The sequence below is a fragment of the Budorcas taxicolor genome, chromosome 2 (assembly GCF_023091745.1).
Source record: "Budorcas taxicolor isolate Tak-1 chromosome 2, Takin1.1, whole genome shotgun sequence".
Classification (NCBI taxonomy): domain Eukaryota; kingdom Metazoa; phylum Chordata; class Mammalia; order Artiodactyla; family Bovidae; genus Budorcas; species Budorcas taxicolor.
Window position 1 is genome coordinate 145,894,772 of NC_068911.1, and position 14,582 is coordinate 145,909,353.

Genomic DNA, 14,582 nt, shown 5'->3' on the forward strand with positions numbered 1-14,582 from the left:
ACTCAGTTGTGTCCAACTCTTTGCGACTCCATGGACTGTAGGTTGCCTGACTCCTCTGTCCATAAAATTCTCCAGGAAAGAATACTGGAGTGGGTTGCTAGTCCCTTCTCCAGGGGATCTTCCCAAAGGTTTCCCCCATTGCAGGCAGATTCTTTATCATCTGAACCACCAGGAAAGCCCCTCCATGAGTCTACTGAAACTTTTTTCGGTGACTTTATATTGGCAAATTCAGTGGTTGATCCTTAGTATTCTTCCTGTCCTTTCTCCTTATATCATTTGTCACTGTTGTGCATTACTTACTTCTTCCAGTGCTTTCTTCATTTGGTCCCTTAGCCACAGTACTCTCCTTTTCTTTCACTGCTTCACTGACCCCTCTCTTTCTTAGTCTCTGTTTGGTAGTATTTCCTCTCTTCCCAATCTCAAAATAGTCCTAGAACTTTCTTACTTTTCACTTTATGTTTGCTTCCTGACTGGCCTTTATTCAATCTTGTGACTTTAAACTGTATCTATTTACTGATCTATCCCAGATTTAAATTTCATGTCCTGACTTTTCCCTTAACTTTTGATGTGTACTTACAATGTTTATTTTCACTTAATTACCTACCAGACATAGTGCATTTAACATGGATAGAAATGGTTCCTTGATTTCTCTAAACACCAAATTCCTACTGCATTTGTTCCCATTTGACTAAATGTCTGTCCGTGGCTCAGCCAAAAACCTTGGAGTCATCCTCAATTTTCTTTTTTAACTAAAACATGGTATCTGATCTGTAAGCGAATTCTGTTCGCTTCATCTTCACAGCATGTCCAGAAGGGACCCATTTCTCACAGTCTACTGCTACCAAATTTTGTCTAATCTACCCATCTCTCTCCTGAACTCTTACGGAAGACTCTCTGCTTCTACTTTTTATTCTTTAGAGCCAGTTTATTCAAAGACATGGTAGATTAATCCTTATCAAACATAAGTCTGTTCAGCGTCTCTTATCTCTCAAAGCCTCCCAGTGACTTTGGTCTAATTCAGAGTAAAATCACATTCCTGTTTCTGGCTCTGTGCTGTCTTTCCTGACTTATTTCTCACCACTTTCTTTCCTGATCACTTAGTTGGCTCCATTTCCAGATACTCCAGATGTACTGACTTTTTGCTTTACATTGTACGTGTCAAACGCCTCCTTATCTCAGGGCCTTTACACATATTTTTCTGTCAGCCAAGATTGCTTCTCTCCCACATATCCACATGGCTTAGTCTCTCTTTTCCTTCAAGTCCCTGATCAAATAGTCCAGTATACTTTCTCTGGCCGCTTTAGATAAAATAGCACATCACTCTCTACTTTAGTATCTGTTTTTCTTATCTCGCTTTAATTCATAGAATGTGTCACCATCCATACTAGAATGGAAACTCCGTTGGATAGGTAGAGACTTAGACATTTTTGTTAATTTCACCAGTGTCTAGACGAGTGCCTGGAGCATAGAAGCTATATTTTATGCACCATGATGATACTTAGCATTTCATTTTAAAAATATATTATGAATATTGACATTTTAGTTTAAAAAGTAATATTGGAACTTATTACTAAACATTCCCTTATACTTAACTTTTTGAAATGTACATAAGTAAAACCAATTTAGTAGAAAGAAACAATATGAAGTCTTTTGTTTGATTTTATTCTAGGTATGAGTTAATACAGAAGGGAATAACTGAACTTAGAGATGGTGGGATTGTTCCAGATGTCTACACTCAGAACATGCTTTTAGAAAATGAGAACAAAATTTTGAAGAAAGATTTGAAGCACTATAAACAAGCAGCTGAGTACGTTATTTTTTAATAACTTTTTTTTTTTTTTCTATTTTGGACTAAATGAAAATAAGGCTTGAGTTTGCTACTATATGGATGGTGGTTTATGCACCAGAGCTTTAGATCTGGAGAACTGAATTATATGTCAGTGTAAGTTGGAAAGAATGTGAAAGGCTTCACCAGCAACTTAATTGAACAGATGAGCAAAACACTCACAACTGTAATTCACCATCAAGAGTGGGATGAGAGGGGGGTTGTGCAGGAGGTTGTTAATGTGCTACGTAACATTTGCTACCTGTGGGAACCCAGGTCTCCTGCATTTCAGGGGGATTCTTTACCAGCTGAGCCATAAGGGAAGCCCAAAAATACTGGAGTGGGTAGCCTATCCCTTCTCCAGTGGATCTTCCCAACCCAGAAATTGAACTGGGGTCTTCTGGATTGCAGGTGGATTCTTTACCAACTGAACTATCAGGGAAGCCCAGTTCTTTTCACTTTGACTTTCATTTGCTTCCTTATGTATTTTGAAAGTGATATGGTTTGTGGAAATCTTTTCCCATGAGAGTAAGCTGATTTCTGAAATAATAATAATATTATAGAAAAACTAGAGGAAGAAAGAACCCCATGGACTGTAGTCTGCCAGGCTCCTCTGTCCATGGAATTTTCCAGGTAGGAATACTGGAGCAGGTTACCCTTTCCTTCTCCAGGGGATCCTCCCAACCCAGGGACTGAACCCACGTCTCTTATGTCTCCTGCATAGGTATGTCTCCTCTTTACCACTAGTTCCACCTGGAAGCCCCAGTGTACTCTTAGGAGAGGAATTTCAGTATTTGAAAATTCCCCAAAGAAAACTGTTATTTTGTAATTTTGTAGCATGAATTTATGCCCAGTGGAGAAACTTAACAGAAAGCAAATCTCCCTGCAGGTTTCTCTCATTCTAAAATTAATGAAAGACAAGCAATTTTTTGGCAAACAGATTTAGATAAATGGGCAGTGTTATTCTGGCAAAGACAAATATGTGAATGTGTTGACTTGAGGTGAATCTCTACTCATCTAAGAAAATGTTAGATGAAAAATCAATACTTAAATATGGAGTAGAGCCAGTTTATGCTTTGTTCATTAATTTTTATTAAACATTTAAAGAGAGGCTTTTCTGTTAAAAGAATCATATTAAAACAAAAAATCAGATAAACAGAACTACCGTATAGGAACGTAGTTTTTCTAAGAACTTTGTATAAAAGCCTAAAGAAACAAGACTGTATTGCAAATGGAAGGAAACATTTAAAATAAGCTTCTATTTTTGAAAAGTGGCAGTAAATAAAAATAATGTGTATGATTGTTTATTCAGTCATTATATGCACTTGTAAAATTGTATATTGCAAGTTATACAAATTTCATATTATCTGTGTGTGTGTGTGTGTTAGACACTCAGTCATGTCTGACTCTTGTGATCCCTTGGACGGTAGCCTGCCAGACTCCTCTGTCCATGGAATTCTCCAGGCAGGGGTACAGGAGTGGGTTGCCATTTCCTCCTCCATCATATTATCTATGCATAGACTACTTGGGGTTTTGGATAGAAGTGTACGATAATCCACAGAATGATGCTACTAGAACCATCCTCTCTATTCTCAGTTCCATTTCTCAGAAGTGGTTTGCACTCTTGGCTCTGACACTCACTATGATTCTGTATAGATGCATAATGGATGCAATGGGAATGTGACCCAGCAGATTTTTCAGAGTGCATATTGTTTCAGATCTTGATCTCCTTTGAATTATTGCTTGAGTTTGCTAATTTCTTTTGAATATATAGAGCTTTTTTTCTGCAGTGAGATTTGTCCCAGTAATATGAAATAATCATTTTTATTACTGGTTGTTTATTGACTATTATATTTAATAAATATAATCAAAATGATACAAACTATTATCTGTGTAAATTATTAACTTAATGTTAAAAAGCATGATTCATACAGATATCACTCAAATGAAATCTCTTATTCATGTTTACTAAAATGTCAGGTTCACTTCAGTTCAGTTGCTCAGTCGTGTCCGACTCTTTGTGACCCCATGAACCGCAGCATGCCAGGCCTCCATGTCCATCACCAACCCCCAGTCCACCCAAATTCATATACATTGAGTCGGTGATGCCATCCAACCGTCTGATCCTCTGTCATCCCCTTCTCCTGCCCTCAATCTTTCCCAGCATCAGAATCTTTTTCAAATGAGTCAGCTGTTCGCATCAGGTGGCCAAAGTATTTGAGTTTCAGCTTCAACATCATTCCTTCCAATGAATACTAAGGACTGATCTCCTTTAGGAAGGACTGGTTGGATCTTCTTGCAGTCCAAGGGATTCTTAAGAGTCTTCTCCAAGACTATAGCTCAAAAGCATCAATTCTTCTGCACTGAGCTTTCTTTATAATCCAACTCTCACACCCATACATGACTACTGGAAAAACCGTAGCCTTGACTAGATGGACCTTTGTTGGCAAAGTAATGTCTGTGCTTTTTAATATGCTGTCTAGGTTAGTATCAGATTAGTAACTGTTTTTAAGATCTACATGTATTTACTAAAATATAATTTTAGTTTCAGTGGTCTTATGGTATCTCTCAAATCTATCTTACTCAGTAGAATTAAACTTACACAAATTAGAAAAGGAAAATATTTATTTAGTTTAATCTACCTGACATGGAAAGTCTGAAGGAAAGCTGCTTGACCCTTTATAAAATGCTTAACATTTATATCATTGAATGAATATTAAGCACATTGTGCTTCACAGCCCTTTTTGATGACATGTATTGCCTGTTTTGTTGGATGCTTTCTCAGAAAATGGAGACTGACATTTTGTACAAAATTCCCAAAACTACCTCTGCCATGCTACAAGTTTGCTCTAAATTGTAAGTCTCATCACACAGGTTTTTTTTTTTTTTTTTTTTCTCTTTTTTAAGGGATAGAGGGCATTTACTGGAAAGCACTGAAGTAGCTGCAGATTTGAGGAAAGTTTCTCCCCATACCTTTTTCTTCCCATAGATATATTTGTATAGGAAGGCCCCAAGAGGGAGGCTTCCTTACATTTCACACAAGGGCCCACACTTTTTCCTCTGGTCCTGGCCTTGGCTGGGCGTTCATCTTCACAGTCTTCTCCTCTGGCTCCAACTTCAACAGTCTCAGCCTGAGACCTTACTGGCTTGGATCACACAGACATCTCAGATCAGACCCTCATCCTTGAGTCTCAGTTTTCTCATATCTTAAATGGATAGGTAGGACTAAATGTCTGGAGATTCACGAGGTCTTTGCGTTCTATGGGAGACATGTCTTTGCATTCTGTATCCCTTAATGGTCTGTTGGAGATGGCCCTCCATGTCATGTAGCACATGATATACACCATAAGCAGGTCTCCTTACATATGTGAGAACGTGTCTGTCTCTTCCCCAACATCCATTACAGCCCTGATCCACTGAGAACTGAATTCCATGGCATTTCTCAGGATCCTGAGTCCTGGGCCAAGCCCTGGATTGGGAAAGACTCTTTTATGATGCAGAAGAGGTTGGGGAGATTTTTCTCCAAAGGCGCATCACACAGGTGTTTCAGTTTGACTTGTGAGGATATTTTCCCAGTAACAATTAAGTGCTAAACATAGGATTCTCTTTAAAGAGTTTACATTAAAGTTTACTTTTTTAAGATTAAGACTTTTTCTTAAAGCAAGATGAATATAGTGTCAAATGCTAATAATAATAATAACATTTAATATGTAAAAAGAATCGGGTTACAGATGTGTTTTATATTATCTTGATTAAACTGGTAGCATTTAGTGATGTATCTGGAAAAATCAGCAAAATCATATAAGTGTAAGCTTAATATTTGTCTAGAGGAAATTTGCCATGGAAAGAGTACTGTATTAAAAGTTCAAATACCTGGCTTCCAATATTCTGCTACTTATTAACTTCCTTATTGTTATACTGGGAATAATTATGCAAAATATTATTAACTCCTAGGGAGTAAAGTGATAATTAAACAAGACAGTCTACATTAAAGAGCTGTGTAAATCACAAAGTGCTTTGAAAATGTCAGCTATTATTATCAATATCTCTAAAGGCTGTCATCCCTAGATTTTCAAAAATTATCACATCATTATTATTTTTGAAATCGGCAGTGATGAAGCATGAGGAAGAAATGAAAAGGGAAAATATTTCACTGTAAAATAATTGAGTTGCTATAATTAAAAAAAGAAATTGTCTTTTTCTCTGTTCTAAGCAATGGCAGTTTTAGAACAGAGGCTTTCCCTTATTTGCTGCAAATGTAGATTATCTTTTAAGATGTAAAATTTGGTGTATGGTATATCTGTGTGTATAGTAGTGCATGTTAACCAGACTTATCGTGATTATTTTGCAATTTATGTAAACATCCAGTCAGTACAGCTAAACTGATGCTTTTGAACTGTGTTGTTGGAGAAGACTCTTGAGAGTCCCTTGGACTGCAAGGAGATCCAACCAGTCCATTCTGAAAGAGATCAGCCCTGGGATTTCTTTGGAAGGAATGACGCTAAAGCTGAAACTCCAGTACTTTGGCCACCTCATGTGAAGAGTTGACTCATTGGAAAAGACTCTGATGCTGGGGGGGATTGGGGGCAGGAGGAGAAGGGGACGACAGAGGATGAGATGGCTCGATGGCATCACTGACTCGATGGACGTGAGTCTGAGTGAACTCCGGGAGTTGGTGATGGACAGGGAGGCCTGGCATGCTGTGATTCATGGGGTCGCAAAGAGTCGGACACGACTGAGTGACTGAACTGAACTGAACTGAAACTGATATAATGTTATGTGTCAATTATATATTGATATGAAAAAGTTTGGGACAAAACTGCTTGCAAAATTACTTTATAGATGTTTTTAAGGGAAAAATAACATTATTAAAAAGATTCATAGTTACATTGAATAAATTAATATTGTATACTAGATACTGGAGGAATGATATGAGTAGTAGTTTGACATTCTTTGTTGGAAGATTAGAATCTAATTGTATGTTTATATTGAAATGTGGCCCAATTGTTATTTTTTGGTAATTTTATTTATTAATTTATTTTTTGCTGTGCTGGGTCTTCATTGTTGCATGGACTTTTCTCTAGTTGTGACGAGTGGGGAGCTATTCTTTATTGTGGAGAGTGGGCTTCTCATTGTAGCGGCTTCTCTTCTTGTGGAGCAGGGTCTCTAGGGCACATGGGCTTCAGTAGTTGCAGTACATGGGCTCAGTAGCTGCAGCTCCCAGGCTCTAGAGCACAGGCTCAGTACTTGTGGCACATGGGCTTAGTTGCTTTGTGCCGTGTGGGATCTTCCTGGATCGGAGATCAAATCTATGTGTGTCCCACATTGGCAGGCAGATTCTGCACCACTGAGCCACCAGGGGAGCCTCAACAAATTATTTTAAGTTCAGAGGTCTAGAATTGAAGTGACCTCTCTCATATTTGCAGAAAAATGTTAGTTGCATGAACACTAAAAATATCACTTAGAGATATCTTTCATAGTGAAGACATAATTTCATAAACCTTGAGGAGAAGGCAATGGCACCCCACTCCAGTACTCTTGCCTGGAAAATCCTGTGGATGGAGGAGCCTGGTACGCTGCAGCCCCTGGGGTTGCTAAGAGTCGGGCATGACTGAGCGAATTCACTTTCACTTTTCACTTTCATGCATTGGAGAAGGAAATGGTAACCCACTCCAGTATTCTTGCCTGGGGAATCCCAGGGATGGGGGAACCTGGTGGGCTGCCATCTATGGGGTCGCACAGAGTCGGACACGACTGAAGTGACTTAGCAGCAGCAGCAGCATAAACCTTGTTTTATTTGTTAGCTGATCTGCCACAATATTCGCTTCAATCTGTGGTAAATAAAAAATTACCGATTTTATTGATCCGAAATCTTTATTTTCTTTTGTATCTTGACTAGCATTTTGTGTCTCTTGCTAATAATGTAGATGAGTGGTTCCCAACCTTCTAGGCACCAGGGAGTGGTTTCGTGGAAGACAAGTTTTCAGTGTACCTGTTGGGGTGGGAGGGATGGTTTCAGGATGATTCAAGCTCATTACATTTTTTGTGCACATTATTTCTGTTTTATTACATTAACTCCACCTCAGATCATCAGGCATTGGATCCCAGAGGCTGGAGACCCCCTGATGTAGATAGTGCAACTGTTCTTAATTGGATGTCTTACTACTAAAAGCAACGTTGAACTTATACTAAATATTCTGCAGTTTGGCTTTCACTCTGACTATTCTAGTCAAGTGGGCACCCTATTTTTCATTCTTCTCCTCCCTCCCATGCTGTGAGAATGTGCTCTTCTGCCTCCTCCTTGTGCCTCACAGACAAGCTTACCTTCATGCTGTTTACGCTCTCTAAGGTGTGCTGTCCAATGAGATGGCCACTAACTACACATGGATGTTGACAGAACATGTTGAATCCGGTGACAGTAGGTGCTATGCAGAAAAAGAACACAAGTAAAGGAGACAAATAAATGATACACTGCTTTATACAGGATAGTGAGAGAAATCCTCTCAGTTATCTGGAAAAACTGAAGGAGAGGGCCATGTGTCAACTTGGGAAAAGGGAATTCCAGGCAGAAGGAAAAGGAAATACAAAGAACCTATGTTGGAGACAGCTTAGCTTGTTGGAGGATGAGTAAGGTGACCATAGTGACTAGATCATTTGGGTAAGTGGTAGAGGCCTTTGTTAGAATTTTTTTTTTTTTCTCTAAGTGGGATGTGAGGCTAATGGATAGTTTTGAGGAGAAAAATAATATAAAGTGGCTCCTGTATGGAAAGTAGATTGGATGGAGGACATAATCGAACTAGGGAGAGCATTATATCCTGCATAATCTTATAGGCTGACTTATCTCATTACTACATAATAAGTCAGACCAGCTCCTTATGGAAAAATTAGGTCCTTGAAAGGAACACATATGTTGTTATCAAATTCTTCATTACTTACTAACCCCAAACTTTTACTCAGGATGGATAATAATATCAGGCCAGGTATTAAGGATAGAGTAGCACAAGTACATGTTGTCTGCCACTTATTAGCTATAAAAATATAGTTATCTCTCAGTTTTCACATATGTGAGTGGGGTGACATTATCCTTGAGGGCATCATTTTAAAGTTTTTAACCCAATATCTGTCACATGATAAGTGCTCAGTAAAGTGGCTCAGCTGGTAAAATATCCACCTGCAAAGCAGGAGACCTGAGTTCAATCCCTCGGTTGGGAAGATCCCCTAGGGAAAGGCTACCCATTCCAGTATTCTGACCTAGAGAATTCCATGGACTCTATAGTCCATGGGGTTGCAAAGAGTCAGACATGACTGAGCAACTTTCACTTTGAGAAGGATTAAATCAATATTCTATATTAAAACATCCTTTTTTTTTCCTCCTTTCAGAACACTCACTACAGTTTGTGGATATATATATATATATATGCATATGTTTTATTTCCTTATTCATTTTGTTTATACATTTGAGATATAAAGATTGTGCTTGTCTTATTCATCACAGTGTAATGAGCATTGTATCTAGTACACAGTATTATTAAGTGGGTGGAATAGCATTATCATCTTCATCAGCTTTATTATTAACAGCATCAGTAACACTGAAGAAAGACCCAAGAGTGGTATCTTTTCCAGAAGTCAGGTATAAGGCAATTTATTTATTTGTTTACATATATGCAGTTTTTAATTCTAAACAAATATCAATCGTATAGAAAGTAAACAAAAATAGAATAATGGACCTCATGAGCCAGTCAGATAGTTTCAGCACTTATCAACTTTCTACCATTGTTTCATTTGTTTCCCCCGACACTCTACCCCACATTCCATTTATTATTTTTATCATTTTTTGAGTTATAACTTATATAAATTGAAACGTGCATATCTTAGCTACATGATTTTGACAAACAAATGAAGTCTTTTTTTTTTTTTTATACTTTGATACCTGGGGGAATTTTTATTTTCCAGAATGATGAGATTTATTTTTAACTGTTTTCCTGGTTGGAAACCAGAGAGCAGTTCTATGGAAGAGCAGAGGTGATGTTTTACAAAGAGAGATGGAGCCATCCAGACAGACAGTCTTATAACCTCCCAACTCATAATACAGAGCATTGCTGTCTAACCAGAGATTTCTTTTGTGTCCCTTCTTTGTCATTCCCTGCCCTGGCAATTAATGTTCTGATATTATTTTCCGCTTTGGATTAGTTTCGCCAGTTGGAGAACTTCATAAGTGGAATCACAGAATGTTCATTTCTTTGTGTTTGGCTTCTTCTGCTCATCTAAAGTCTGTAAAATTTAACTGTGATATTTTCATTTATGATTCATTTGTTCCCTTTTATTGCTAGTTCAGTTCAGTTGCTCAGTTGTGTCCAACTGTTTGCAACCCCATGGACTGTAGCACAACAGGCTTCCCTGTCCTCCACTGTCTCTCAGAGTTTGCTCAAAATGATGTCCATTGAGTCGGTGATGATATCTGAATTATTTATTGCTAAGTAGTATCCTATTGTATAGTGTATACCAGAATTTATTTATTACCCTTTTTCTATTGAATTGTTTCCAGCTATAGTTATTGTGAATGATACTGCTATGAACATTTGTGTACAAGTCTTTTTGTGAAAGTGTGTTTTCTTTGTTTTTGGTAAAAACTTGTTTAGTCGCTAAGTCATGTTTCTTTGTGATCCCATGGACTGCAGCATGCCAGGCTTTCCTGTCCTCCACTGTCTCCCAGAGTTTGCTCAAATTCATGTCCATTGAGTTGGTGATGATATCTAACCATCTCATCCTCTGCTACCCCCTTCTCCTTTTTGCTTCCAATCTTTCCCAGCATCAGAGTCTTTTCCAATGAGTTGACTCTTTGTATCAGGTGGCCAAAGTATTGGAGCTTCAGCTTCAGCATCAGTTCTTTCAGTGAATATTCCGGGTTGATTTCCTTTAGGATTGACCGGTTTGAGAATGTAATTTTATAAAGGGTAGACCTTTAAGAAACTACTAGTCCATTTTCCAGCATTCAAGTTGAGTCATTTTACATTCTCAAAAGAAATATATGAGAGCTCTAATTACTTCACATTATCACCAACACTGAGTTTTGTCAGACTTTCAAAGTTCAGCCATTTTAGCGGTTGTATAATGGCAACTTATTGTAGTTTTGATATTCATTTTCCTGATGACTAATGATACTGATAACATTTTTTTGTGCTTATTGGCCATTCATCCATCCTGCTTTCTGTCTAAGTCTTTTGCCTGCTTTTTTTTTTTTTTTTTTTTTGCATTGGTTGTCCTATTTGTGAGTTGTAAGAGTTCTTTGTATATTGGATACAAATCCTTTGTCAGAATATTTTGAATATGATGCTTTCTGTGTAAGTCTTTTGTCTGTTTTTTTTTTTTTTTTTTTTCTGTTGCATCAACTGTTCTATTTGTGAGTTTTAAGAGTTATTTGTATGTTTTGGATACAAATCCTTTGTCAGAATATTTTGAATATTTTTCCTAGTTTACGGCTCAATTCTTTACTCTCTTAATGGTGTCTTTGGATGAGCAGAAGTTTTAAATTTTGATAAAGTCTTAATTTATCTTTTTTAGAATACTGCTTTTGATATTTTGGCTAAGATACCATTGCCTACTTCCAGGTTAAAGATATATTCTCTTTCCTTTTAAAACCTTCAAAAATCTAGAACTTAAAAAAAAAAATTAGAACTTGTATTTTCAGCCTACTTTAATTTTTGTACATTCTGTGAGGTAGGAGCTAGAGATTAATTTTCTTTTCAATAGATATTCATTATTCCATAACCATTCTTAGAAAGAGTTTTTATTCTTCATTGAATTTCTTTGGCATTTTTGTTGAAAATTAATTTCACTCTATAATTGTGGGTCAGTTTCTATTTTCTGTTCCATTCACCTATTTGTTTATCCTTATGCTAATGCTAATACCACACTCTTGATTGCTGCAAGTTTAAGTTCTTAAAGTCAGATAGATTACTCTTCCAACTTTGTTTTTCTTTTCTAAAGATTGTTTAGCTATTCTAGATCCTGTATTTTATATAAATTTTAGATTCACTTTGTCAGTTTTTATTGAAAGACTGGGGTGGCATTAGGATTAAGATTGAGTTCAGTCTGTTAAAATTTGGGAAGAATGTGTATGTGTGAGTATACACAGATATTTTCATATCCATACATTTTAGGGGGATGGATTGATGTATTCATATGTTTTAGTGTTCTATTTGTATATCTCATTCCAGTTATTAGATTATCTTAAATACTGTATATTTGTGAAAAAGCTTGATATTTGTGCCTTTTACATCTAATTATCTGATATATTCACTTTTTGTTACATTATGAGCTCCATATAATAGGGAATTATCTTGTGCTCAGTATATACTCAGATTTGCAGCTGTGCCTGACAAATATGAGGGCTTATGTGAATGTATGTTTTTAACATTTTGGCTCTTTAGTTAAGTTTCTAATAATTTTTTGAGTAGTTGATTGATGATTTTTGCCTCTTTCATAGTATTCCTTAGGAGCAGGCATCCTTTCCCTTTTATGATGGTAATTTAAATAACTTCCTCTGGAGTTAAGTCTTGCTCATTTAAAATACTGTCTTCCTTTGTTGGGCTTTTATGTTAAGAAAATACAATGCAGACCAGAAAGGTTTATGGAGAAATATCGATAACCTCAGATATACAGATGACACCACCCTTATGGCGGAAAGTGAAGAGGAACTAAAAAGCCTCTTGATGAAAGTGAAAGTGGAGAGTGAAAAAGTTGGCTTAAAGCTCAACATTCATAAAACAAAGATCATGGCATCCGGTCCCATCACTTCATGGCAAATAGATGGGGAAACAGTAGAAACAGTGTCAGACTTTATTTTTTTGGGCTCCAAAATCACTGCAGATGGTGATTGCAGCCATGAAATTAAAAGACGCTTGGAAGAAAAGTTATGACCAACCTAGATAGCATATTCAAAAGCAGAGACATTACTTTGCCAACTAAGGTCCGTCTAGTCAAGGCTATGGTTTTTCCTGTGGTCATGTATGGATGTGAGAGTTGGACTGTGAAGAAGGCTGAGCGCTGCTGAATTGATGCTTTTGAACTGTGGTGTTGGAGAAGACTCTTGAGAGTCCGTTGGACTGCAAAGAGATCCAACCAGTCCATTCAGAAGGAAATCAGCCCTGGGATTTCTTTGGGAGGAATGATGCTAAAGCTGAAACTCCAGTACTTTGGCCACCTGATGCAAAGAGTTGGCTGGGAGGGATTGTGGGCAGGAGGAGAAGGGGACGACTGAGGATGAGATGGCTGGATGGCATCACCGACTCGATGGACGTGAGTCTGAGTGAACTCCGGGAGTTGGTGATGGACAGGGAGGCCTGGCATGCTGCGATTCATGGGGTCGCAAAGAGTCGGACACGACTGAGCGACTGAACTGAACTGAAAGATTAAGCAGGAATGATACTGACTGGAACTACTAAATAGAAGATAAAAATCTACCATTTTAAAATTAATGAAATGCTTGATTTTATCTTCTGTCAGAAAATATGGACATAAGGAAAATTAATGGCTGCTAATATTAAGAAAACATTAGGTGCTTTACTAATGGACCCTAATTTCCCTTGCAAAATACACTTCTATGAAAGGTCAGAGAGTACCCAGCTTTTCTGAAGACCTATTTAATTTAATGACTTTCCGAAACACACACTGTGGATAAGGATAATAATGGGACCCATGAAATTTCATGCTTTAGTGTTTAGGTAATTGCTTGTTAAATTAAGAAGGTATTTTTTCCAGACATGGGTGTATCCCTATCTTTTATTGGTTAAGAATATAATGAAAGTTTGAATCTAGTATAGTTATGTGGCATTTTTACCGTCTGACAATTATTCCAGTAGTAATTGTAGTGGGTTAAACTAATTTATTTCTAACCAATTGAAGAGAATAAAATAGTTGACAATTGTACTGTTATCAAAAATCACTTTGATTCAAGTTTACATGTGAGAAAAAATACACAACAAAGATGGCCTACTTTGATTGGTGCATGGAAATCAGAAAATGTTTATATGGTACCTTTTGCCAAATTATGGAAACAATAACTCAACAAATCCATTATTAAATGTTCACTCCAAAATACTTAGTTAAAGCTATTCAGTTAATGAAAATTATTTTACTGGGAGCATTAAAGCTAAAAATAACTTTTTACATACACTATTAAATTATATTTATATGTTAAACATGGAGTTTTGGGGACAGATCTTTTATAGTGTGAAACCTATGAGTATCTTGCTATTTTATATTTTATTTATATATTTTAATTTGCTGCTTTCCTGAAATGGGTAAGTTAAATAGTTATTCTGTTATCTCATTAAGAAAAAGCATTTAAGTAGTATGTTCTTTATGAACAATCTAAATAGAATGTTTCACTGAATATCAAGTTCATTGTACTTGAAATAGAATTTCTATATTTTGTATCTTTCTTAATAAAATTTTTCTTTTAAACACAAAGATGTTCTACTAATATAATAAAAAAATACTAGATAGTTTAAATATTAATTGCATATATGATTATTTCAAACTTTATTTTTTAGTACAACTTCTGTTTTTCTTTTATTAAACAGTTGGGCAGCAGAAAGTTCATAATAGGAAAAGCATCACCATGAAGTGAGTTTAAATTGTTTTACTGAGTAGACTTCATTTTTGCAAACAGAAAGCAAGTCTCTGAAAACCAATTTAATGGTCAGAAAGGCTTTAAGGTCCAATACTTCAGTCAGTTCCTATGCTTTCTTTCCTG

The 14,582-nt window shown here is 36.7% G+C and overlaps 1 protein-coding gene across 1 annotated transcript in view; it reads left to right on the forward strand.

The window, feature by feature from the left end:
• SPAG16 (sperm associated antigen 16) overlaps window positions 1-14,582 on the forward strand; it is a 1,101,103-nt gene that overhangs the window by 43,474 nt on the left and 1,043,047 nt on the right. Inside the window, exon 5 of the mRNA XM_052636122.1 lies at window positions 1,670-1,807. Within this exon, the coding sequence (XP_052492082.1) occupies window positions 1,670-1,807 (138 nt within the window). The remainder of the gene's footprint in view (window positions 1-1,669; window positions 1,808-14,582) is intronic.